The 26200-nt window shown below is 38.9% G+C and overlaps 3 protein-coding genes across 5 annotated transcripts in view; 2 read left to right on the top strand and 1 right to left on the bottom strand.

Moving 5' to 3' along the window:
* The window catches only part of SPATA6L (spermatogenesis associated 6 like), a 92930-nt gene extending 81463 nt beyond the window's left edge, over window positions 1-11467 (bottom strand). Inside the window, exons 1-2 of the mRNA XM_044657041.1 lie at window positions 11358-11467; window positions 1886-2023 (exon numbers count right to left, since the gene is read on the bottom strand). Of these exons, the coding sequence (XP_044512976.1) occupies window positions 1886-2023; window positions 11358-11396 (177 nt within the window). The 5' untranslated portion in view covers window positions 11397-11467. The remainder of the gene's footprint in view (window positions 1-1885; window positions 2024-11357) is intronic.
* On the top strand, window positions 6623-7929 carry PLPP6 (phospholipid phosphatase 6). Its single transcript, XM_044657042.1, has one exon. It carries the CDS (start codon window positions 6651-6653, stop codon window positions 7569-7571), a length of 921 nt encoding a protein of 306 aa, XP_044512977.1. The 5' UTR covers window positions 6623-6650; the 3' UTR covers window positions 7572-7929.
* Window positions 11468-25081: 13614 nt separating the features above from the next.
* CDC37L1 (cell division cycle 37 like 1) overlaps window positions 25082-26200 on the top strand; it is a 31226-nt gene continuing 30107 nt past the window's right edge. Inside the window, exon 1 of one of the 3 annotated variants that reach the window (XM_044656680.1) lies at window positions 25082-25277. In XM_044656680.1, coding sequence (XP_044512615.1) covers window positions 25146-25277 — 132 coding nt within the window. In that variant the 5' untranslated portion in view covers window positions 25082-25145. The remainder of the gene's footprint in view (window positions 25278-26200) is intronic. The other 2 variants (XM_044656696.1, XM_044656688.1) reach the window with 2 other exon arrangements.

The following is a 26200-nucleotide window of genomic DNA, read 5'->3' as shown; positions in this document are numbered from 1 at the left end:
TTGTTTCTGTCCACTTCTTTAACTTAACCATTTTGTCACTGTGAAAATATCAAATATGATGGCCATCTCTCCTGAAGAAAATCATATTTTTTGCCTCAAAGCAAAAAAGCTTCAATGATTATCATTCTCTGTGATATTAAGTGGGCATCCATTTAAGAACTATGAAGTCTAGATCCTTCCTCCCTCACCAAAAAACATATTACATGAGACAAAATTAAAGGCTTTGTCAAAGCCAACATTTAGTACATCCTTAAAACCATTAAAACTAATTTGAGAAAACTATGCATTCCTTTGCTACTGTGCCAGAAGATTTACTCTATGAAATAATGTTTCAGTATTGCAAGGGTCTGTGATTTCAGTACTCTTGGCCACAAAGCTATCATCTGATGGGCAGCTGCCCTTCCAAAGTGAGCCTCTATGGGCCCAAAGTTCAAGCATGTCAAGCCAAAGCTTGCAGTTGGAGTGGCATTTTCTTTGAGCATGCATGGTCATCTCCACACCATGATGCACCACTGGAGTAGAACTGTGGGAAGCCGTTCGATGTATTAAAGCCATTGGAGAAATAGGATCAAATTTAGGGCCTGTTATCTGGATTCCCTACATGACCAATCCAGACTGAGGCAGTCTTTGTGTTTGGTCCTGGTCACCTGAGCCCCGAAAAGCTCTGGTACCAGCAGGTAGGTTAATCCAAAATCAACTTGATCCCTCCAAGAGGCTATTAGGAGTCATTTCAAGAAACAGAGTCTGTAACAGATATTTTATCTGGATCCCATTACAAAATCATTGACAAGTAAAACTGTGTGTATGATTTTTCTGCACTGCATGTCAGGACAGACAGAATGGGCCATCTAAGATAAAAATCTGAGGCTCCTCTTTTGACTCAGTCTTTGATCCCCAACTTCCTTAGAATTCTTATTGGAGAGCTTTGAAGTGGCAGACCAGCATCTACTGAGTTAATGATTCCTTTCCTAACAAATGTTAATTAGATAAGAGTGCATATTCAGATTAGAACTGGCTCCTTTAGGATTTGACTGGTGAGCATCTCCCTGGGATATTTCCTCTCCCAGAATTATCCCCTGCTGAATTGGGGTTTGGAATTTGACCATTTGTCTTTGCATCTGTATTCTTTAGACTTCAATGGATTATGCGCGATTTATTGCCCCTTACCAACTGTGATTCCTTTGTGTTTTTTGCTTGAAATCAGTATATAATAAACTTCCATGCCCGCAGAATTCGGAACAGCATGGGCTAACCACTAGTCTAGTTGTTCTCATTTTCTTTCTCCTGCCTTAACCATCCTATGCCACCACACCGCTCAGGACCCCAAAAAATCATATAGAGGCATGGCTCCCTATATAGAATTTTATTGGAAGATTCTGCCAACTCCTGCTCAATATCTATAAGTTATTAGTTGGAATTCAGTAATATAAAGTCAATGATGTAGTAGAATCAGACTTGCCTCCTTTAATTTTACATAAATGAGAACTTCGACTCTCTAAATGAGACGTCTTGTCTTTCATAGTCCAGGCTCTCAATTTTCATCAAGATGTTTGATAATTGATTTGTTTACATTCTTACCCCACCCTGTAAAAAATTTTTCCAGGTTTAAAAAAGTTCTTTTAAGGATAACTGCCTTTATAACAATCATTTAATTACCTATGATGCTTTAGTGTGATTCAGAGAAACAAGGCATGTTCTAGTTAAAATATGTAATAGAAATTCCAGAAAATAGTAACTAGTGCACATAACTTAATAAGACGACTTGGGATACAAAACCAGACCCTCTCCCAATCCCCCAACCATAGTTCCAAAATAATTAATTTATATGAACTATGGCCTATTCAGATATCTCAAAGAGATAACAAGCTAATAAAATAAAGTTTACCTTGTCAAATTTCATAACCTCGTGAATCATCAGGGGGAACACAGCAGGAAAGCATTGTGTTTCCCTATATTGACCAAAGATGCAAACACCAAGAACAAGTCCTTTCTTCTCTGGGAGAAACACACCTGGACAAGTGATCTTAAAAGGAAAGAAAAACAATCATAAAGATCAAAGAATTTATTTTTCTGCTAAGATTAACTTGTCAGAAAAACAATACATTTTTTCCTAAGAGACTTACTCATAAAGAACTACCAAGGTCAAAGAAAATATAAAATTTATATAAGAGGAAAGCAAAATTGTCATAGCATTGAGAACTAGAAGGAACTTTAGAAATTATAAAGTAAGGGGGCTTGTCTTAATGGCTTCTAAAGTCCTTCTAATTCTAAATCTATGATCCCATGCACTAGCTTGATCCCCTCATTTTTAAGATGAAGAAACCAGTAACAAAATAATGTGTAACTTTCCCAGTATTGTAAGGTGAAAAATAGCATATCATAGTCATAGTAATTCAAACCAAAATCTTTTGACTTCAAATCCAGTTTTCTTTTGACTTCAAATCCAGTTTTCTTCCCTCTATACCTGTTAACATATATTCACTTGAAAATTATTAATTTTAATTAATATTAATTATTTAAAGGTAGGTAGACCCAATGTAATTAAAATGATAATTCTACCCAAACTAATCTACTTATTCAATGCCATCCCAATCAAATTGCCAAAACATTATTTTACTGGTCTAGAAAAAATAATTTTAAAATTTGTTTGGAAGAACAAAAGGTCAAGATTATCAAAGAAATTAATTAAAAATGTAAAGGAAGGAGATCTAGCAATAGCAAATTTTAAAATGTAACATAAAGCAGTAATTATCAAAACTATCTGACATTGGCTAAGAAATAGAAAAGATCAGAAGAATAGAAGAGACACACAACAAACCATGGAAAAAGATTATAGTAACCTTCTGTTTGACAAAAGCAAAGATTCAAGCTATTGAGATAAAAATTCATTATTTGGTTAAAATTGTTGGGGAAATTGGAAAGCAGTCTGGCAGAAACTAGATATAGCTATATATTACACCATTTTTCAAGATATGATCAAAATAGATACATGACCTAGACATAAAGGCAAACATCATAAAGCAAAGTAAAACAGGAAATATTACCTGTCAGATTTATGGATTGGAGAAGATGAATAAACAAGAGATAGAAAGCGCTGTGAGATATAGAATGGATAATTTTGATTAAGAGATTTTGTCCAAATAAAACTAATGTAATCAAGATTAAAAGGAAAGAAAAAATTTAGAGGATGATTATAGGTAAGTGTAAGATTGGTTAAACTGATAAAAAGGCAAAATGAGAAACAATGAGAGGGATATAAAAAGATGGAGACACAAATACATCCTTGATGAAATTGTGAACTGATTCCACCATTTTGGAGAATGGGAATTGTGCCCAAACATTATAAAACTATATATAATTTTTTACCCAACTCTATCACCATTAGGTTTGTTTCCTAAGCTGATCAGAGAAAATGAAAAAGAACCTATATGTCCAAAAATATTTATAGCAGTTCTCTTTGTGGTGGCAAAGAAGTAGAAATTGAGGGCATGTCCATCCATTGCGGAGTGGCTAACCAAGTTGTGGTAAATGACTGTAATGGAATATTACTTCTCCATGAGAAATAACAAGCAACCTCAATTGACAAATGGTCAAAAGAACAAGCAATTTTCAGATGAAAAAATCAAAGTCATCAATAATCATATGAAAAAATATTCTATATCAGATTGGCCAATATGGCATTAAAGTAAATGTTGGAGGGGATATGGCAAAATTGGGAAACCAATGCATTGTTGGTGAAGTTGTGAACTGATCCAACCATTCAAGAGGGCAGTTTGTAACACTACCCAAAGGGCTATAAAACTGAGCATACTCTTTGATCTGGTAATGCCACTACTGAGTCTGTATCCCAAAGAGATAATGAAAAAGGGGAAAGGACCCACTTGTACAAAAATAGTTATATCTTCTCTTTTTGTAGTGGCAAAGAATTGGAAATTGAGGGAATGTCATCAACTGGGGAATGGCTGAACAAATTGTGGTACATGTTGGTAATGAGTGAAATAAGGAAAAATAGGAGAACATTGTACATAATAACAGCAATATTGGATGATGATGATCTCTGAAAATTTGGCTGTCGGCAATGCAAAAATCTGGGAGAATCCCGAAAGACTTATGATGGGGAATGCCATCTGCCTCCAGAGAAAGAACTGCTGGAGTTGTCTTTCACATCAGTGTATTTTTATTTTATTTTGGGGGTTTGGTGATGTACAAATTTGCTCTTACAACAATGATCAATATGAAAGCATGTTTTGCATGACAATAAAAATTGAAAACAATAACAAGCAGTTTAGTTTTTAAAAATGGAAAGGCATGAAATTATAAAGAGTGAAATGAGCAGAAACCAAAAGATGATATACAGAAACCAAAACAATAAGAAATATTGTTTACAGAATAACTTGTATATGTCCACCTCCAGAGAATGAGCTGATAAATAGGAATAAGCAAGATACAGTTTTATATATACATATATCTTTTGTCAAATGTTGCCTTCCCAAATGGGGGGAGGAGGAAGATACTTGACAATTTTAATGTAATGAACAAATAAATTTTTTAATTAAAAAATTATCAATTTCAATAATAACTAATACATTCAATGCAATGAATATAGAGTAAGTATCTATTTGCAAGTTCTGGGTGCTAGACAGAAATAACACTTCCTGTCCATCAAAAGATCTTAATTTCTTTGTATACTCAAAGTAATGCAAATAAAGTCCACCTCACACCCATTACAATGACAAAAAATTAAAATAACAAAACTCAATATTAGCTAAGTCATGGAAAACTGGAAATACATATTGCTGATGGTGTTGCAATATCATATAGAATTTTGGACAAATTCTGTCAGAGCAGGGCAAATATTAAAAAATTATCTATACTGGTTGCTAATAATTATATTACTAGAAATATATCCCAAGAATATTGTCCAAAAGGGGGAGAAAAGAGCAATTGGTTTAAAGGCATCCCATAGCAGCATAGTTTATTTCTAAAAGAAGTTCAGTAATTAAGGAATGGCTCCCTAAATTATAATATAACCGTGACATGTAATACCACAATGTGATTAAGACAAGTATATGGAATATAAAGAAATTTAGAAAAATATAACAAGATAATTATAAAGAAAGAAAGTCTAACTAGAAGAGCAGAGTATACACTAACAATGACTATTTTGTCAGGACCTTTGATTTCATAGGTAAAGGAAAATTCCCCAGGAGGGCACTTTCTTCACCAACAGCAAGCAGATAAACAACTGCTCTGCTATCACACTCTAGTAGAAATGTCTACACAGAGAAGCTAAGTGATTTGCCCATTCATATTTATCCAGCAGGTATTGCTCAGATTTTGGACTTGAAAACAAGTCATCCTACCTAAAGCCAGATCTCTATCCATTATGTCAAATTTGCCTGTCAATTAAAAATATCAAAAGCAAAAACTTAGACATGAGTAAAAAATGAAGAGAGAAAAATGCAAGTTAAATGAAGACAGAGGAGAAGTAACTGATAAACTGGTATAAAAATTTTATAAATGTAAATTTGTTGAATCCTATTCAATTCTTTTAGAACCCATTTGGGTTGGTTTGTTGTTGTTTGTTTTTGTTTTTTTTTAAGATACCTGAGTGGTTTGCCATTTCCTTCTCCAGCTCATTTTATAGATGAAGAAACTGAGGCAAGTGGGGTTATTTGACTTGTCGAAGATCATACAGCTAGTACAGGTTTGAGGCTAGATTTTAAGTCAGGAAAATGAGTCTTCTGAACTCACTTCCCCAAGGTCAATCTACTTCGCCACCTAGCTGCCCATATAAGGGATAATACACTTACTTATTCACGTGTAATAGTTTAATTTATTGCTTGATTAAATTAACCCGTGGGGTTCCTGGGTACTGACTGCTATGAAAGAAGATATTTTGGCTATCTTTTCTACTGTATTCACTTGTTTTTGTTGGTATTTAAACCTGCTTATACTAAATCTTTTTTTTTTAAGGACTTGAGGGAGTTGGCATAAGAAATTAAATGGGAATTTGGAGAGTTTTATGGAAACTGCAGATGACCCCGGAAATCCGACACAGAAAAAGTTTAGAAACTTAGAAATGCACAAAACATATTGTATAGTTTTTATATCAACACATTTTATCTTTTAATAGAATAAATACACAATTTCCCTCTTAAAGTTAAAATAAGTAAAAAGGTTAAAGTTTGGGGAAAGAACCTCAAAGCTAGCAGAAGACACAAAAGGCTAGAAATGTAGATACTTTAGCATTGCCCTATAGGCAGCCCATGACCAAATACTTTAAAACCAACATTTTACAAAAAAAGGTACTGTGAACACCTCCATAAAAGAAAAAGAAAAAAATTCAGACTTCTTCTCTGGTATGAAAGGACAGCCAACATTTTTTTTTTAATTTCACAAATCGCAGGGGTGCCGCGCCTATAACCACTGCGATATTAAAAGAATTTCCTATACTTTCCCTCTCTGACCCCACAGCATTTTCAGATCTAACACCACCTCCTGGCTCCTCCCCATCCCCTTTGTTTGCCCCGCCCCCTAGCTCGCCCCGCCCCTCCTACGCGGAAGCGGAAGAGGTTTGAGGTTCGGGCACACCTCCGCCACCGCAGTTAATCTCGGGCTTTCGGCGAGGTTTTGCTTTTTCTCCCAACATGTCCAGCCCCCGGAGAAATGCCGATGGCCGCGCGGGTGCCTCGGGGACTGGGGCAGGCATGGGCAGTGGCGGTGGCGGCAGTGGCAGCCGCCCTGGCAGCCCAGCTCACGTGAACCACAGCGGCGTCGCGGGCGCCAGCAGGTTTGAGTTCCAGTCTCTGATGAGCAGCCGCAGCCTGGGCTCCGAACCGAGCACGGCGCGCCTCCGCGCCTCCGAGAGCCCGGTGCATCGTCGCGGCTCCTTCCCCTCAATCGGGTTGGCCGCGCCGCAGTCCGCCCAGCCCCCTCTGCCGGAGGAGGATTCTATGAGGCTGAACCCTTCCTTCCTGGGCATCGCTCTCCGCTCCTTGTTGGCTATTGACTTGTGGATGTCCAAGAGACTGGGCGTGTGCGCCGGGGAAAAGTCGTCCTGGGGCAGCGCCAGGCCCCTCATGAAGCTGCTCGAGATATCTGGCCACGGGATCCTTTGGCTGGCCGGCACCGCCTACTGTCTGTATCGGAGCGACAGCTGGGCGGGTCGTGAAGTCCTAGTCAACCTGCTTTTCGCTCTGCTCTTGGACTTGATCTTGGTGGCGCTGCTCAAAGGACTTGTTAGACGGCGTAGACCTGCGCACAACCAAATGGACATGTTTTTCACGTTCTCGGTGGACAAATATTCCTTCCCCTCCGGCCATGCCACCAGAGCTGCCCTGGTGTCTCGATTCATCTTGCACCACCTGGTGCTGGCCATTCCTTTGAGGGTGTTGATAGTGCTGTGGGCCTTCATCTTGGGCCTCTCTAGGGTCATGCTGGGAAGGCACAATGTCACAGATGTAGCTTTTGGCTTTTTCTTAGGTTACATTCAGTACAGTATAGTGAACTATTTTTGGCTGTCTCCTTTCAATGTCCCTGCAATTTTTGCTCTCTGGAGTCACCAGTAAATTATTTGATTGTTTATGGGATCAGAAGACACAAACGCTTCCAAGATAAAAAAGGACCAAACATATATACCAGCATCCATCATGCTCTTGTAGACAATTAGGACCTGCCTTGGAATTTGAGTCTCAAAGGAAAAATGTAATGCCCTACCATCTTGATATTTGCTAGATAGAAGCATGTGCCAGCTATAAGGGGAACACAGCCATGTTAGGTAAATAAAATATTTATATAGGCAGAATTAGACATATATAGGTCTTCATTAACAACTATGTCAGCAAGATAATAGCAAAGGAATCGAGCAGTTTCTCTTGCTGTTGATGACTAATTTCTTTGAAAGTTTACAATCAGTGAATAATATAATTCCACCTGTCTCCCATACATGATACCTCTTTTTAAAGGGAAAAAGGGGAGAAAGAAGTGTTAACTAGAATTTTATTTTGAATTATTAATATGTATTTAAGTGAACAATTCATTAGTTTGTTATAGTAGATTTCAAACACAATTTTGAAAATATAAAACAAATTCTACTACTTTGAAAGACTGGTGCTACTGAAGTGTAGATTTTTACATTTTTATTTATTCACTTTTAAGAACACTTTTTTTTTTGATAGCTAGGGGGAAGTACATTTCCATCTTTGGTGATACAACTAAGTAGGGCATTCTTCCCTATCAGGTTAAAAAAAGATGGGTGTAAACCTTTTCCATTCCTATCTAACACTACCTGTTAGCATACGAAAGAGAACCCAATGGCTGAGAGAAAATCCAAATGCAGAATATACATCAAGAACTTGCTATTTCATCAAAGTGAATGCATCTTCCACCAATGCAGATGGCTCCCACTCCATGCCTACCAGATGGTTTCATTACTTTCTGTGGATGAAAAAAAATTCATCACCTGGTGGCTAATTCTTTGGTCATAAACTTCATCTTAGCCAAGAGGGTCCTTGGACCAGAGATGTGCATTCAGTCACCAGGGCTGTATGTGAAGCCTTTCCAGCTTGGTGGCATCAGTCTGGGAGAGCTTGCATTTCTTTGACATAATCTTGGAGAACCCAAGGTTCCAACCACACCATGGTGAGGTACTGGAGGACTTAAGTAGAGGAGCACACAATATAAATGGGGGGGGGGGGAAGGGGGAGCTGAGAGATGTCAATTAGAATAGAAAGGAGGGTATGGTCACACTGCTAGGTGACTCAGTGGCCAGTCAAAACCAGGAGCTCCTGGATTCAAATTTGACCTCAGACACTTCCTAACTGTGTGACCCTGTACAAGTCACTTGATCCCAATTGCCTACCCCCTTGCAGCTCTTCTGTCTTATAAACAGAAGGTAATGGTTAAAAAATTTAAAAAAAAAAAAATAGGTTGTGGAAGTGGGTTGTCTTTCATTTAATTCTGTGAAAATTTTGCTGGTTATTTATGGTGACTTGAGTAAATCAAATTCTCCAGTTTTGTGATAGAAGGTAGAAATAATCTCTTCAAAAAGATTTCATTCATTAAAAAGCCACTTGTTGGGAAAGGTCAATTAGAAAGTCACTATGAGGGAATATTTCATCTAGTAGCAGGAAACTATAGATTAGCCACATATTACCTGAATGAACCACTATGGTGTTTTCTGTGCAGATGTGCTTTGTCACCTATTATTTCTACTTAAAAAAAGGATAAAACTCTGCTGAGGGGCAAGTAATAGGACCAGTTTTAAAGTTGACAATGCAAGCTTTCTCGTGGAACAATAAAAAGGACCTGTGTATTTTGTAATTTCCTATGTTATATTTGGAAGATGTTTTTTACTGTAATGATTTTAGTGTGATGGAACATTCAGATTCTCAAACATTGGCGCCAATTCTTCACTGTGAGCTTGCTGTTCTATCAGTCACAATATATAATTACAAAATTTCTTTATTTTGACTTATGTCATTCAGAGAATTTCTTCCAGGATGCCTCCACAAATCATTTTACCAAAACACACATAGTCCAGAATGCTTATTCCTCAGCCATAAAAAGAAAAAAAAAATTGTTTGGGGGAGGAGGAGGGGGGAGAGAAAGTTATTTAATTATTTTAAATGCTGCTGTAGCCACAAAGAACCTTTGTTAGGCAGGGAGTCAAACATTTTAAAATTAAACATAAGAATGTTATCAGCATTTATAAATAGAAAACATTGTGATCTACAGTACCTTTTTGCAGATGTTATATTGGGTATCTGGAATCAACTATGGCAAATGTAACTGAATCTGAGTAGAAGGCTCAGATTCTTACTGGGTAGAAAGCACTTAGAAATTGCAACTACTCCCTGTCGATAAATGGAATCATTTTCATTTCACTTTAACCCAACACTGACTACCTCTTCACTTCCAGAGTCCACAAGGTGAACTACCTAAATCTGTGAAGTTCTAAATAATTTTGTTCCATTTTACTTCTAAAGATTTCCTTTCATTAATTACAGCAGTGCTATTGCCAGATGTTTAAAGTTATAAGATTTCTGTTCATAGCCCCCCAAATTAATTCTATGGGGCTTTAAGGCAAGGTAATTTTGTTGAATGTTTATGCCACTGAGATTCACTTAATTAAATAGCACCAAAGTTAACTGATTCAAATGAATGTCTTCATTCTTTGATTATTTTGAGGTCTCACAATTAGTTGATGCGTCATATACTTCCTCTGAATCTATATGCTAACAAGCAAACTCGGCTAGATCTCCCACCTCTCTGCTAGTCCCTCAAACAATGTTGAGCTATGTGTAAGGCTCTGTGTTTATATCCTTGCTTTTTCTTACACTCCTTATCTGCCCTGGAGCAAATCATATAAACTTTCTGTAAAATGAGACTTACAGCCCCATCAAGCAGTACATATATGATCCTACTGCTTACAGTCACCATTTTTGCTATCTATGTATGGCCACTACTGGTGGGGACTAAATTTCCCTGCCTTGCATAATACTGTAAGTCCTGCCCTTAGGGAGGATGGCCATATTAGCTTGAAACCAGAACTTTTTTGTCAGCCTGATACTAAAAATGGGAACATACAAGCTTTAAAGTTGTTTAGTTCCAAAATTCTCAGTACTGGAATCACATATTGGAGAGGGGAGCCAATGGATGACCAGAGAGAAAAGGCACGACTGTGTTTACAACATCCGGTGCAATGCCTTGTGAATACTTGGTTAATTTTCATAGGGCAGGGCAAGCCAGAACTGGCCCTAGAGGGAACTGGGGCAGAAGTAAATCAGATGGTGTCTATATCAATGGCACTTTTTAAAGTGATTGTGCTAATAATACGTGTCTTCTAGTGTTCATATTAGGTCTAAAAAGAATACAAATACTACCCAAACGTTTGATTTCTTCTTTGAGAATGTGCAATTGTACTGAATCTAGGGTTATTTTAAATGGATGAGCAGAAGTTGGGAGTAAAGGGAGGCAGGCATAGAGAATGAAACCAGTGGTCTCCTAAAAATGGGGCAGAAAGAGCAGACAAGATGTTAGAGAAGAGGATGAAAAGGTTCCAATTTCAATGAAGAACTAGCCGTATAAGAGATAAAGCTGAGGGCAGAGATTGTTAATCTAGACAGGGAGTTGTGTTTATTATTAAAGTGGGTGGAAAATGTTGGAAACTTTTTACATGTAATTGAAGAAAAAATTAAATTAAAAAAAAGGCTTGGGTGAACTCTGTTAAAGAAGAAGATAACAAATCTGGCTAAAAAACTAAACGAAAATCAACATAGAATTGAGAAGAGCAGACGCAGAATTTAAGGTGAAAATTAAGGTTTGTGGGACAAGGATGGCTTGATCTCCCTTACCGCGTGAATGTGCAGCTCCACCACAACTTCCAGGGGCATCTTTCCCAGCTGGGGCGGGAAAGGTTGGAAAAGGACACTGCTGCGCTGGGCAGAGGAGCCGGGTTTTTTCCCCTCAGCCCTCCCGCCCCGACTCCTCTCCCTTGTTGAGAGCTGGAACTTCTGCCGCCGCTGTTTCCCACTGGGGAAAAGCGTCTCGTTGCTACGGAAACCGAAGCTTCCAAACTTCCACCGCTGGAACGCGTGAGGCCAGGGACGTGCGTGTGCACGTCTTTCGGTCTGCGCTGCATAAGAAGGACGTGGCCCAGGTTCGGGTTCGGAGTAAGTGCTCTCTCTTGCGTGGAGGTGCTCGAACCCTCCCTTTCCCCGCTTCTTCTCCACTTCTTCCCTACTTCTTCATGTCTCATCCGCCCCATAAATGGCTTTCTTTCAGAACCTGTAGTAACCCTGGCTCTATTATAACAGAAGGATTCGGAGCGAAATGGGATTTTTGAGGATATATAATCCGATTTTATATGTGGGAAAAAGGAGACCCAGGAAAAGGAAGTGATCTGTGCAAACCTGCACTGGTAGTAGAGGTAGTAGTGGTTATAACTGTGGCTGCTTTCTCATTTGAGACTCACAACAATCCGGAGATAGGCTCCAGAAGGTTTTATTATCCTTTATCAGTGTAAAATCTGAAGTTTAGAGAGGTTAAATTCCCATAGTCTCAGAGCTAGTATTAGAAGTGGTCTTTGCAGGGACTTCTGAGGACAGAGAAAGGTGGTGGGCTAAGGTGCAAGATCAGGCATACATTTGCAAACTTTGGCAATGCCTTGATTGGTTTTTGCTTTAACTTATTTGTTACAAGGAAGGGTTGGAACACGGGGTCAAGTGGAAGTGACGATCTGAGGAGCTCAGAACAGTTCAAGCCCACTGAGGAAAGCAGCCATGCTTGCCAGAGATTGCTGGCAAGGTCCTGTCTCTCACACAAAGGCACTGCTGCTCTCAGCCAAAGGTCATCATTAAACCCCGAGTGCCTCCTCACTCTGAAGAGCAAAGAAGTTCTTGTAACATCGTGGCTGAAAGTACCAAACCAAAACAGATTAGCAATCACTTTCTCAACTTGCTTATGTCTGTAATAGCAACCCTGGTAACTTTCACGTGTGAAGTCATTTTCATAAACATTATCCTGTGGGAAAGTAACACCCCCCCACCCCAAGAATGTTGTAGTGCTTAATATTTTACTCTCTATAAAAGTCTTTCTCTTTGTCATAATAAACAAAGATCATAGTTCCCCTCCCCCTATGGTGCTGTGATTCCTCTGCTCCATCCTTCTGAGGTATCCTGGCCCCCACCTTTCCTGCCCTTATTTCTCTCTCTTCTCTAGTCTCCCTAGCAGGCTAGCTCTCACTCTCCCCAGCTACAATGGCCCTCAGATCCATCACCAGATGGTGATGATCTACACAGGACCTCAACAAAAGATGGTCAAAAACTATTTATAGCTATCCTTTTTGTGGTAGCAAAGAATTAGAAACTGAGAGGATATCCATTAGTTGGGAAAAGGCTGAACAAGTTGTGTGGTATATGAATATGATGGATGACCTACAATGTCTTTTGTAAAGTGCAGTAAAAAAATGATGGGGATATTTTCAGTATAGCCTGAGAAAACCTGTTTGAACTGATGAAAAGTGAAGTGAGCATTATTACCAGGAAAACAATCCATACAATAACTTCAATTTTATAAAGATAATTAATTTTGAAAGACTTAGTAACTGATCAACACAACTCTAAGGACTCAGAATTGAGCATGCTATCCATCCAAATAAATAAAATGGGTGTCTGCTGGGTAGCTCAGTGGATTGAGAGCCCAGGCCTAGAGACGGGAAGTCTTAGGTTCAAGTCTGGCCTCAGACACTTCCCAGCTGTGTGACCTTGGGCAAGTCACTTGACCCCCATTGCCTACCCTTACCACTCTTCTGCCTTGGAACCAATACACAGTATTGACTCCAAGATGGAAGGTAAGGGTTTAAAAAATAAATAAATGAATAAACAAACAGATAGATAGATAGATAGATAGATAGATAGATAGATAGATAGATAGATAGATAGATAGATAGCTGATTTTCAGTGTAAACTGAAGCATAACTTTTTTTCTTTCTTTAAAAAAAAGTATTTGGAACAGGCTAATGCAAAAATTTGTTTTGCATGATAAAGCTACATATTTGTAATAGGTTTTATTTTTCATGCCTTCTCATTGGATGGGGGAAGGAAAGAATTTGGAACTGAAGAAAAGAATAGAAAGTAGGCTTTTAAACAAATAAGAATTTAAAACCTTTAAAAAGAAGGCCCTGATCTTAGTGATTCTAGGGCCTTCCTGTGCTCTGTTCACTCTCCCTCAGACATTGATTGAAGCCTAGGTCTTCTGGAGCCCCTTGAAAGCAAGAAGGGTTTTTTGTGTTTGTTTTTTTAAATATCTTTCAAACTTAACAAATGCTTCTTTATTTAACTGACCGGTTCTAAATCCAGTGTTCTTTTACTGTTCTAAGGAACCCTGAAAAATGACTTGTGTGAATAATACAAATAATGCCAGGATGATTGCAAAAGTGGTTAAATATTAGACATATAGGTTATATGCAATAACATTAAAAGTATTTCCTAATCTTTTTCCCCAAAGCATTTCAGGGAAAGCCTGCTAACTGAGCTTTCACAGTCCAAGGCAAAAAAATTTAGCCTGTAAAGTCTTACAAGACTTCTCTTTATCTCACAGTAGTTAATATATTCTCCAGTGCCATGGTTACACTTTTAAAATAGCCAGTGCTGAGATTCCAGCCCTAATTAGAATAAGCCAGGGATTTGTGTTTTAAAGGGTAGGTAAATAGCATTCCTCCATTCACTGCAATTGATGATAATAAAAGGGGTCTAGGAATGTCTGGCAGAACAGCAAGTAATAGTGCCTGGAAAGGGTCACTGACACTGAAATATAAACAAAAATATTATGGGTATGTGGATAGGAAACATGAATAATCAGAAATGCTGTTTTAATCAAACATTTGGAGGGTCATTAGAAATGTGAGAAAGAACTTGGGGCCAAAGAAGTTTACAGAAGGAAGAGACATTGTAGATCATCCAACCTAGCCAACTCATTTTACAGAAAAGGAGGAAACTGAGGCCTAAAATGGTAAAATGATTTGGTTGTGCACACCACTACTTATCAATAGAGTCAGGGTTATAGTCTGGATCTCCTGACTTCTCATCAATTGCTCTTTTCACCATACTGCAGTCTTCTGGAAAGTTACTACTTGCCAGATAAGAAGGTAAGAAGTAGGGGGCAGCTGGGTAGCTCAGTGGCTTGAGAGCCAGGCCTAGAGATGGGAGGTCCTAGGTTCAAATCTGACCTCAGACACTTCCCAGCCATGTGACCCTGGGCAAGTCACTTGACCCCCATTGCCTACCCTTACCACTCTTCTGCCTTGGAGCCCATACACAGTATTGACTCCAAGACGGAAGGTAAGGGTTTAAAAAAAAAAAAAGAAAAGAAAAAAAGAAGGTAAGAAATAGAATCCCTGCAAAGTGGCTTCAGGTCAGTTCTACAACAGGGAGAAATAAATAGAAGATTTGTGTGAAGGATTTTTTGTCCCAAAGCTTTAAATTGTACTATGTATTAAAAGTCTTAAGAAGGACAGCTGTAGAATCAAACCCCTTTCAAGGTGTCCCAATAGTCTCAAGTCAGTTTTAAGCTACCAAAAGCTTAAAAAGAAACTTTCTACCAATACAAAACAGCTACTAAAAGTTTAAAACTGCCCTAAGATTGTTGAAACACCCTGTTTATTACTTGCTGAGAATGTAGACTGCAGGGACTGCCTTATGATCCAAAGTAGGCATTTGTTAACTCTAAGATTACTATCACATAATGACTAGCAGTGAGCACTTATTCTAAAGGTAGCCAGAAACCTTTGTGAAACAGAGGAGATCATATTCCAGAGCAGGAGATGAAATACATGACCAAAATCTAAAGGGAGCTACAAGCAGCTCAAAACAACTTAAGACATTTGGAAAAAAGATACAGATGCAAAATCTTGACTGCTGCATTGCTTACATTGAAGAGATGATGAAATCTATAGCTGCACCAGATGCTGTTTGAGAGCAGGTTTAAGCCATTCTGCAGAAGCCAATTCACACACGGGAAAAGGCAACCCAGCATCTCAAGCTAATTTCACAAGAGAGTGAAAGGCCGAACACTTGAGGCTCTCCTATTCACCTAGATCAGGGGCTGGCAACGACTGGCTCCACCTCCCAACTGGCCAGTCCTGGAAAAGCCCCAGGATGTGCCCCAGGGGGCCCTTCAGCCCCTGCCCCATATTCCAGCGCCTTCGGCCTCCATCCTCCTCCTTCGGCAGGTGTTTATGGCTCTCATGGCCAAAAACGTTGCCCACGGTTGACCTAGATGATAGCCTATTAAAGAGTTTTCCATGCCCTGACCTCTCACACATAACCGTGTAAACTAGCTGCAAAGCCACTGTTACGGTCATAATCACAACTGAGAATGATAATCATTATGTGATCCAGATCACTGATGTAAGCCTAACATAGATATAAATATACAATTCCATATATAAACATGCATGAAACTATAGATATATATACACATAATTTCATTTGATCCTTATATCAATCCTTTGACATAGGTGCTATTATAATCATAACCAACTAAGAGTTGAGAAAACAGGTCTCAAGAGCTTGCCTAAGTGACTTGCCCAGGATCATGCTAGTAAGTGACTGAGATAGGATTTAAACTTGGATTTTGGTGTCTATAAGTACAGTTCCCTATTCACTATAACATGGTGGGGAAGTGAGAAGTATCGGAGAGTGGTAAAGGCCTAGACTTAGAGACAGAAGGACCTAGGTTCAAATTCTACCTTAGGTATTTTAGTTTTGTGTCCTAGATAAATCACAAATCTTCCTGGGCTACAATTTTTGTTTGGTTTTGTATCTTTATTTCTCCATTTCTGCCAAGGCAACATAGAACCTTGAAAAGTCTTACTTTAAAGTTTACAGGACCTCAATTCAAGTCCTGACACTGTTACCACCTTTGTGACTTCCAACAATTCACTTAAGCTCTCTAGGTTTCATTTAATAAAGCAGTCTAGAGTAGCGGAGAAAGAGATAACCTTGGAATCAAGAGGCCCTGAGTTCAGTGAGAGGGAGGTAACACAGTAGAGTGCCAGACCTGGAGTTGGAAGGACTTGGGTTCAAATTCAAAACAATTCAAAAATTCAGAAACTTTATTGCTGTATGACCCTCAGCAAGTAATTTAACTTCAATTGCCTAACCCTTTATTGCCTTAGTATTGATTTCAAGACAAAAAGTAAGAGGAGAAAGAGAGAAGAAAGGAAGAAGAGAGGGAAAGGAAAGAAAAAAAGAGAGAAAGAAGTTCTGCCTCTGACACATATTGAAATAATGTTACTTAATCTTCCAATATCACCAGGTGTTGAGAGCCATTAGATAAATAGGGTCAAATTTAGGGCCTGCCGGATTCCCTATGTGACCAATCCAGGCTGAGGCAGTCTTTGTGTTTGGTCCTGGTCACCTGAGCCCTGAAAAGCTCTGGTACCAGCAGGTAGGTTAATCCAAAAACAACTCGACCCCTCCAAGAGGCTATTAGGAGTCATTTAGAGAAACAGAGTCTGTAATAGGTATTTTATCTGGATCCCATTACAAAATCATCGGCAAGTAAAACTGTGTGTATGGTTTTTTCTGCACTGCATGTCAGATGCAGATAGAATGGGCCATCTAAGGTAAAAATCTGAGGCTCCTCTTTTGACTCATTTTTAGATCCCCACCTTTTCTCAATATTCTTATTGGAAAGCTTTGAGTCCATAACCAGATCAGAAGCTTCTGAGTTAACAATTCTTCTCCTTGACAATTTCCCTCCTTGATAATTAAGAAGCCTGAACCCTAAAAATATATTACTTAGATAACGACTGGAGCCAAACAATTTAGTCCAGACTATCTAACCAGGTGCAGATCTGTAAATCAAGGCAGAACGCAATTAGTAAACATCTCCATGAAATTTATTTCTGCTCCCAGAATTAAACCCCTACTAATTGGTGGTTGGAATTTGGCCCTTGTCCTTGCACCCATATCTCTACTTTTTAGACTTTAATGGATTGTGTATGATTTGTAACCCCTTCACAGCTGTGACTCTCTCTTTGTGTTCTTTGTTTGAAACCAGTATAAAATAAAGTCCAAAATCCCATAGTGTTGGATCAGCATGGGCTAACCACTAGTTCGGCTGTTCTCAGTTTCTTTTCCTGTCTTAACAATCCGACGCCATAAAACACCACTCAGAACCCTTACCATATAGAGGCTAGCCCTCTATAACCAGGGAACTCTTAAGACTATAAATCAAGAAATCAGTGCCAATCTGTACCGGTAGAGTTTTTTCACTGAGAATTCCACATGCCAACAAAATTAAAGATCTTGACAAAGACAAACTACCAGCATAAGGGGTAGAATCACCCTGCTTTCTGCCCAATTTTACAAAGCAGTCAATGCCCCAGGGTAGCTACCACCATCATGTAAATAAATACAGAAGCAGCCCCAGTGTTTAGCTTCTTACTATCTCTAGGATGGCTTAACCCTCTGTACCCTGGGTTTCCTTTTGCACACTGAACAAACTCCCTCATTGTAAACAGTAACTTGGACACCTACCTGTTTCTTGCTCACATATCCTGATTCTCCATTTTAAAAAGTGATGCTTATCTATTAATTTCACTTTTAGGAAATTAATAAAAGAAAGTCAACTTTAAAATGGTAGAAATTTTCCAAATACTTATCCAATGAAGTATGAATGCTATGGGGATAGAGCCTGAACCTCTGATTTCATTAACACAGGAAACTTCCAGGTGAGGAAACACCATCTGCCAATGCAGGTCAACATCTTCTCTGCAAGTTATAGTCTCAGAAAGTCCCTTAAGAGTACTGACAAATCAAGTGACTTACCAATGGTCACAGAGCCAGTATATATCCAAGGCAGAACTTGAACTTCAGCCTTCATAGGATCATCATTTTAAGTTAATATAGCACCTTCCCCTGAAAAATTCATATAACTTTTTTCAAATAATACTATAAATAAATAATTGGGATTAAAAAAGAAAGAACCAAAAAAGGAAAGACAAATCAAATCCAAAAATAAAGCAAAAACAAATTTTTCCCAGCTTCACTATTTGTTGCTTTGATTATTACTCCACTTACCCCATCCCCAAAAATGTGGCTTAGTGGATAAAAGTTGTGTGACCCTGATCAAATCATTTAACCTTTAGGGCTCTGATTGCAGAAAAAGTACAAACCTGCACTGATATAGGAAATTTCCTCATGTAGAAGTAACTTATACCAGGGTTACTTAGGTGACTCAGTGGAAGAATGTCGAACCTGGAGTCAAGAGGACCTGGGTTCAAATTTGGTCTCAAACACTTCCTAGTTTTGTGACTCTGGGCAAGTCCACTTAACCCCAATTGTCTAGCCCTTGTCCTTCTGTCTCAGTTGTTACTAAGACAGAAAGTAAAGTTTTTTTTTAAAAAAAGCTTATACTAATGACATCACAGAGACTATCTTCTCTCATCCTATCTACCATGTAATAAGAACTCTATTAAAAAACATCAGTTATCTCTAATGAATATCAGAAATACTACATGAACTATAGGAAATAGAAAACCTCCTCCACCCTCCATGTTTTTTAGTGGGCAACATAAGAATGGGCCCTCTTTTTTTCATTTATCCCACTGGTTTTACTTGTCAGATCTTGGTTCCTATACAAAGTTAATTCTATGTGGTAACAATGGTTAAAACAGCACCAAAGTTCTGTTCTAGACCAGCATCCCAGAAGCACAGAATTGGACAGGAACACAGAGGGCATTTAGTCCAACTTCAAAAAGAAATATACCCAACATGTAGTCATTTAGCTTTTTACAGAAGGTCTTCAGTGAGAAGGAACCTGCTACCTCCTGAGGTAGCCTATTCTAATAGCAATCCTTTTAGATACCTGTAATTATTAGAAAGTTTTTCATTACATTAAGCCCAGATTTGCCTCATGCCATTTCTACCAACACATGTCCAGATCTTAGAGATTATTGTTTAATGTATCATAATAAATAGTTTTCATTCCATTCTATTTAATAATATAATACCACCTCATTTTATTTCCAGCATTTATTAGCATTATCATAACTAAAACCTCCTTGCCTTACCACCAACATTATTTGGGATAAATTAATTCACTTTCTTATGTCTTGAATTGATTTTCTTTAGTTTAGACCTTGGCTCAAAACTTTAATGATAAAGAATATGTCTAGTTTTCCTGAAATAGTTTCCATGACAATTAATTGTAGTTTCAAGAAAAAGAATGGAATAAAGCTGAACACTAAACTTTGTCAAGTACTATAACTGGATATGGTGAAGAGCTCATTGGGCTGTGCCCAGCTGCTTTTCTTGATCTAATGTCAATGGGTCTCAGTTTCCTCATCTGTAAATTAAGAGAATTATACTTGATGATCTCCTAAGTCCCTCCTAACTGTAAGTCCTATGATTCTAGAAACTAGATTACATCAAAGTTTGGATGAAATTGCCATGTTAAAATATGGCTCTGTAAAACCATATCCAAAATATATATACTTGGAGCAAACCAATTTCTGCCCATTATAAAATAATAAATCTAAAAAAGAAGATTCTTGGCAGATTCCCTAAACATGAAAACTCCTCCAAAGAAAAGCTTTGAATGTGCAAAAGTAGTACAAATGTTTGCTAAGCCCAAGAAGATGTGAAAAGAGAAAACTGCAGTGTTATGTACTGTCATTTAAAGGTAGAAGGGAAAAAGAAGCCTATTGTTATAAAAATAGTAGTCTTCTACTGTTCTTCCTGGATTATACCAAAAGGAAGAAGTAACCTGAATATTTCTTTAGCAAAGCCAACTTCTCAAGTATCCTTAATAAGGACTTATTCCCAAGACAGGAATTAATTTTCAGGTAAATACTTTTTAGCTGTCTTCAAACTATTTGGAGTCTGAATTCAGAGATAGGAAATATTTTACAGTTTTTTATTTATCCAACTGTCAGAAGACTGTTTCATATGACACTTTTTACTATGTCCCTTGACTCATTGGCATATGAAGGCTCTGTGCTTACACGCTGAACTGGCAAAACAATGAGCATAACAGTTACAGATTTATTAACATTATTCCAAATTTGAATGACTTGCTTTCATTTGTCAACATAATCCTGCTATCTAATTTTGGAACTGATTCTGGCCACCTGATCACAGTATTATTGCATCAAAACTTCCATGCCAATAAGACAAGGACAAGACCTAGGGGTAGCAGCTTCACTTCTAACCTGGATGAGAAAGAAAGACCTAGTTCCAAAAGAGATAGATAAATAAATGAACAAATTAATTAATAAATAAGTACCCCAAAATAAATCAATTAATTTATCTAGTGGGAAAAATTCTATTTTCCAGGTATGGAACTATTTACATTCATGTAACATGGATATACCTATATTCAAATGGCAAGTTAATTATGTTCTATCTCATGGGATTGTTAGGAAAATGCTTTGTAAACTGTAAGATGCCACATAAATTTCAGATATTATTACTCATATATAATATAGTTACTAAAGTGCCTATCTTCATAAAGACATGAAGGTGGCCCTAAAGATAGGATCCAGAAGACTATTTTAATTAGCTGATCAATAGGCATTTTACTGAGTATCTACTATGTGTCAGACACTGTGCTAAGTACTAGTGATACCACTGATGAAAAAGACAGTCTCTACCCTGAAGGAGATACCAATCTAATGGGGGAGACAAGAAACAACCAGACAAGCTAGATACTGAATAAACAGTAAATAAACAGAAGGAAGACACTAGAATTAAGAGAGATTGGGAAATGCTACATATAGAAAGTGGACTTTTAGCTAGAGTTTGAAGGAAGCCAGGGAAGTCAGTAGATGGACATTAGGAAAGAGAGCATTCCAGGTATAAGATACTTCTAGAGAAAATGCCAGGAGCTAAGAAATGGAGTATCTTTTCCATGGAACAACAAGGAAGTCCATGGCACTAAATTAAAGAGAGTGTTATGGAATATAAAGTGCATAAAAGAAATGGAAAAGAGAGAGAAAGCCTAGGTTATGAAGGGCCTTGAGCACCAGAGGATTTTTGTATTTGATCCAGGAAATAATGAAGAATCTCCAGAGTTTATTGAATATGGAGGTGACTTAGATCTGTGCTCTAGGAAAATCACCTTAGCAGCTGAATGGAAGATGGACTAGAATGGGAAAGGACTTGAGAAAGGCAAACAAATTAACTGACTAATGCAATTTGAGGTGATGAAGACTTGCACCAGGATGATGATAGTATCAGAGGAGAGAAGGGGATATATTCAAGAATGCAGTGGTGAAATCAACAGGTCTTTGCGACAGAATAGTTTAGTGTAAGGATTAAAATTGGGGTTTTTGACTCAATAAGAGAGTTATAAAGTAATCTTATGGTACTCAATTTTAAAATATTATGGCTTAATCAAAATGACTTTTAGCAGCTTTTATTTACAAAGAGGTGGAAAGAGTGAAAGTGGGAAATGTAGAAAAAGAGACAGGTTCTTAACAAGCCTACCAGCCCCAAGAGCTTCTTCAGTGAAGTGAAGTCCAGTTCAGCACCCTGACAGGAGGCTTCCTCTGGTCTCAATCTCCAAATGAAGTCTTCAGCCAGAAGTCCACCAGCACAGCCTCCAACACAGCCTGAGCCACTCACCCAGCAAGCCAACTTAGGATCCCTGGAAAGAGTCATCTCCAAAGCCAAGGCAGGAATCTCAGCCAATCTCTCCAAACTTCAGGAAAGGAATGGTGTCCCAGACCATGTCGGTCACTTTTTATACTTCTTTTTCCATGTCATTTCCTGTCTCTCCCCCCTCTTCACAGAAACCAATTTCAGTCTTTCAATTTGCCTAGTATTGCAGGGGAGGGAGAAGGCAGTGCTTGTGGCCTTTGAGGATGTGAACTAGTAAGTGACTTGTGAGCTCCCTTACCTAATGGTTAAGTGGGGTACTTTAAGTTCTTAATTTGATTAGCTAAAAATAGACAAGGGGAGAGTTAATCCTATCTTCACACTGGTCTGGTTGTCTTTTTGTTTGTTTTTAATTACAACTCTTAAAGGCCATCTACAAAGTTATATAGAGTTTCAGTCAGTGGCAGTAGAAGGAATACTTCCACTGATAAAATCACAGACCCTTGAAACATTGAAGAATATATTTGTTCATTGATCCAGGCAATGTAGCTAGAGTATGCTTCAGAAACCTGTGGAACTAAAAACAACAACAAAAGAAAGCTATGGAACTTGCTTTTGGCAAACTGTGTTTTTGCCCCCAAAACTATTTTTGAGAAATTAATTGAACATGGGAAGGCAGAAGAAACCACCAACAACTATATTTTTTCATAAGTAATAAGTAGTATGGCTTCTGAAAAAAATGTCACTGGAAATTGGGAACATGATTTCAAATATGGGAATTATGGTGCCACAAAAAAATTATTTGGTGAAATTCTGACATTCTCCTCCCCACTTTTCCTCATCAAAAGTACTTTTCATTTCGTACCTCCTTTCTTCTATTACCATTCTTATAGTCTTGATCTCCTACTCACTTTCTTCTTAAAATGTTTTACTAATATCTTTTTTGTCTCTGAATATATCAGTCCCTTCACTCCTACTCAGCAATCAATCTGTGTTCCCTTGAAATGAACATTTAAAAAGTAGGGGGGAAAGCAATACAGCAAAACTAACCAACACATACATTTGATAATATATGTAACATTCCACACCCATATTGCTTCACTACTACAAAGTGAGGGAAATGCTCTTTCTCAATTTTTCTCCATAGCTAGACCAAGAGGTCATTATAAATATAAAATATTCAGTTTCCTTTTTTTAATCTTTCCACTTTTATTTTTATAAATCATTGTGTATCATTTTCCTCCTTCTGCTTACTTTCCTATGCATCATTTCATATCTTCTCAAGTCTTTCTGAATTCATCATACTTGCTATTTTTAGAGCACAGTGACTGTTGATTAAATTAAACAAAATACATTAGGCATTCCCCAATAGATGGGTATGCACATTGTTACCAGTTCTTTGCTACTACAAAAAGTGTCCTTAAGAATATTTTGATGGGGCAGCTAAGTAGTTCAATGGATAGTGGGCCAGGCTTGGAGGTAGGTGGTCCTGGGCTCAAATCCTAGTTCCTCTTGCTTGGATCAGAGTATCAATTCTAATAAGGACTAAGGGTTTTAAAAAAAAAAAGCATTTTAGCAAACATGACTTTTCTTTCTGCCTTTGAATTCCTTAGATTATATATCTATCAATAAGATCTATGAGTCAAAAGTATGAACATTTTAGTAATTTTCTTAGAAAAATTACAAAATGCTTTCCAAAATCAGAGCTACATCACTATTTCCATCTTTTATCATCTTTGACACCTGAGGAATTTTTATTTGCATTTTATTTAGTGATTTAGAGTTATTTTTCATATAGTTGTTAATAATTTACAATTCTTTTGAGAACTATTTGTTCATAGCCTTTGAAAAGGGATTATGGAATGACTTTTTGGTGTTAATTTTTTTCTATATCTTGACTATCAGATTTTTAGATTGTAAGCTCTTTGAAGGCAGAAACTTTCTTTTGCTCTTTTTCGTATATTCAGCCCTTAGCACAGTACCTTCACCATAGTTGGCGCTTAATGTTTAATGATTTTAATTTTATTGCAAAGATCTCCTCCCACCACCACCACCACCATCGACTTTCTTATTTTGTTTCCCAAGTCATTTACTTTTTCCTTTTATTACCTCCCTCTCCGAAGCACTCACCATTGTTCCCCCAGTTGGTGGCACTAAAAGCCTAGAAAGTCACTAATCCCTGCACCAGAAGGAGTTGCCCTCTTTGCGCAACTTTTTAGAAAGTGATACAGCAGTTTCTTGAGCACCTTTCGCGTTCAGTTTTGCTACCTGTACTTCACAAGATTGCGTGGGCCAAACGTCCGGATCTCTGTAAACCTTAAAACCCTACATAAAGGTCTTCTATTTTAATTTTATTAATGCATAAAGTCATTATTGCTAACGTTTAACTTCTGGGCATGTTTCCTCATTTGTAAAATAAGGATGATCCTAGCAAAAGTAGAGGGGGTAATACCAGATCTCACAGTATTGATAGAAAAGGATTTTGTAAGGGTTATAAAAATGATTACTTTATAATTATTATTACTATTGCTTTTATCTGTTGATCTTTGGGGACAAAATCATTAGTAACAAAATAATGGTGCGGCGTCGCCCTTGTCTAAGATTGCAGTTGAAAAGGTCTGCAGAAATTCTAGGAGACGTAAACAAGGAATAGTTATAAAGACACTCTATGATATGGCATGCAGCTGGAGGAAAAGTTACCCTCCCCCATCCCTCCCCCTTCCTTCCCGCCGCCAACCACGGTTCTAGCTCAGGTCCTACACGCCCGCCCCTTCCCCTCGCTCGTCTCCCTTTTCCCCCAGTACTCCCCACCATCCCGAGGTAGACTGCAGGAAGTGACGCCACTAAAACTCTGGCCGTCTCTTTCCGCCGAGGGGCCGGGGCCAGGCGCTAGGCGTGTGCTGGCGTCTCCGCGCGCAGCGGAGGGATTCTGGGTAACGGCCCCCCCACCGGGGGCGGCGGCTGCGGGGCAGCCGGTTCCGGTCCGCCGGGAGGCCGTTGAAGGTGGCGGTTTGCCGGGCGGGGGGGAGCGGGGCTATGGAGCGGCCGTGGCCGCCGCCTGGACCCTGGAACCTCCCCCGGGACGGCGGGGAGGCTGACGAGGAGACGGAGCTAGATGTGTCTCCTGGCTCCTCCCGCTTCCCGCAGCCACCTAGCGACAGCCCCCAGGTAAAGGGGCGAGCTTGGGGGGAGGGAGAGGGTCTGCTAGACCCCCGGTTGGGGAGGAGATGGGAGAGTCACCGCCCCCCATCTTGTTACCCCCACTCCCTTTCCCCCAGTTCCCGGTCTCCGCCCGATCGCTCTTCTCTGCATCAGGTTTCTGCTCGTTCCACCCCTCTCCCTCTTGGGGGGAGGGGGGAGGGGTGGGTATCTAATGGAGGACCTGGATCAGCTGAGAGGCGTCCTAATTGTGGGACTGGGCCGGAGGGGTTGGTGGATAGAGTGGGGGGTTGGGGGAGCGGGGACGACTTGAACGGGGAGACCCCTCCAGGTTCCTTTCCATTCCTCAGTCCTTTAAATCGCCTCCGTTCCCTTGGTCTCAGTTTCTCATGTATACAATAAAAGAATTGCAGTAGGTACCTTTTCAGCTCCAAATTCTACAAGCTTACGGCCCCCTACCCTTCTCCCCTACTTCCGAGCCTACATAAGCACCTTTTCACTTTGGCTACTCATCCTCCGAAGAGAGGTGGGAACTGTTTCTCTTATCTTAAACTGAGAAACTGCGAGTGAAATGGGAAAAATGCACCAGTGGCTTGGATCCCTAGCAGCAAATATGTTTTGTTTTTTTGAGTAGTGTCAGATAATTAAAAGAAGTCGATTTGCCCTGCCTTGAGTCCGAATCCGCTACGTATTACCTTAGGCTGAAAGTCATCTAATATGTGAAGGGTTAGATTAGATCGGGGTTTCTTAATTTTTCTTTTGTCATGGGCACCTTTGGCGGATTGGATTTCACCTGTGGACCCCTTCTCAGGTGTATGTTTTGAAATGAATAAAACAAAATACATAGAACTTCAAAGGAAGTCATTTATATTAAGTTTTAATTTTTTCGCCCCACATACCTAATGAAATCCATCTGTGGACTCCTTAGAGGT

The sequence above is a fragment of the Gracilinanus agilis genome, chromosome 1 (assembly GCF_016433145.1).
Source record: "Gracilinanus agilis isolate LMUSP501 chromosome 1, AgileGrace, whole genome shotgun sequence".
Classification (NCBI taxonomy): domain Eukaryota; kingdom Metazoa; phylum Chordata; class Mammalia; order Didelphimorphia; family Didelphidae; genus Gracilinanus; species Gracilinanus agilis.
The sequence above is the reverse complement of the archived record's forward strand: the minus strand, read 5'-3'. Positions and strand labels throughout refer to the sequence as shown.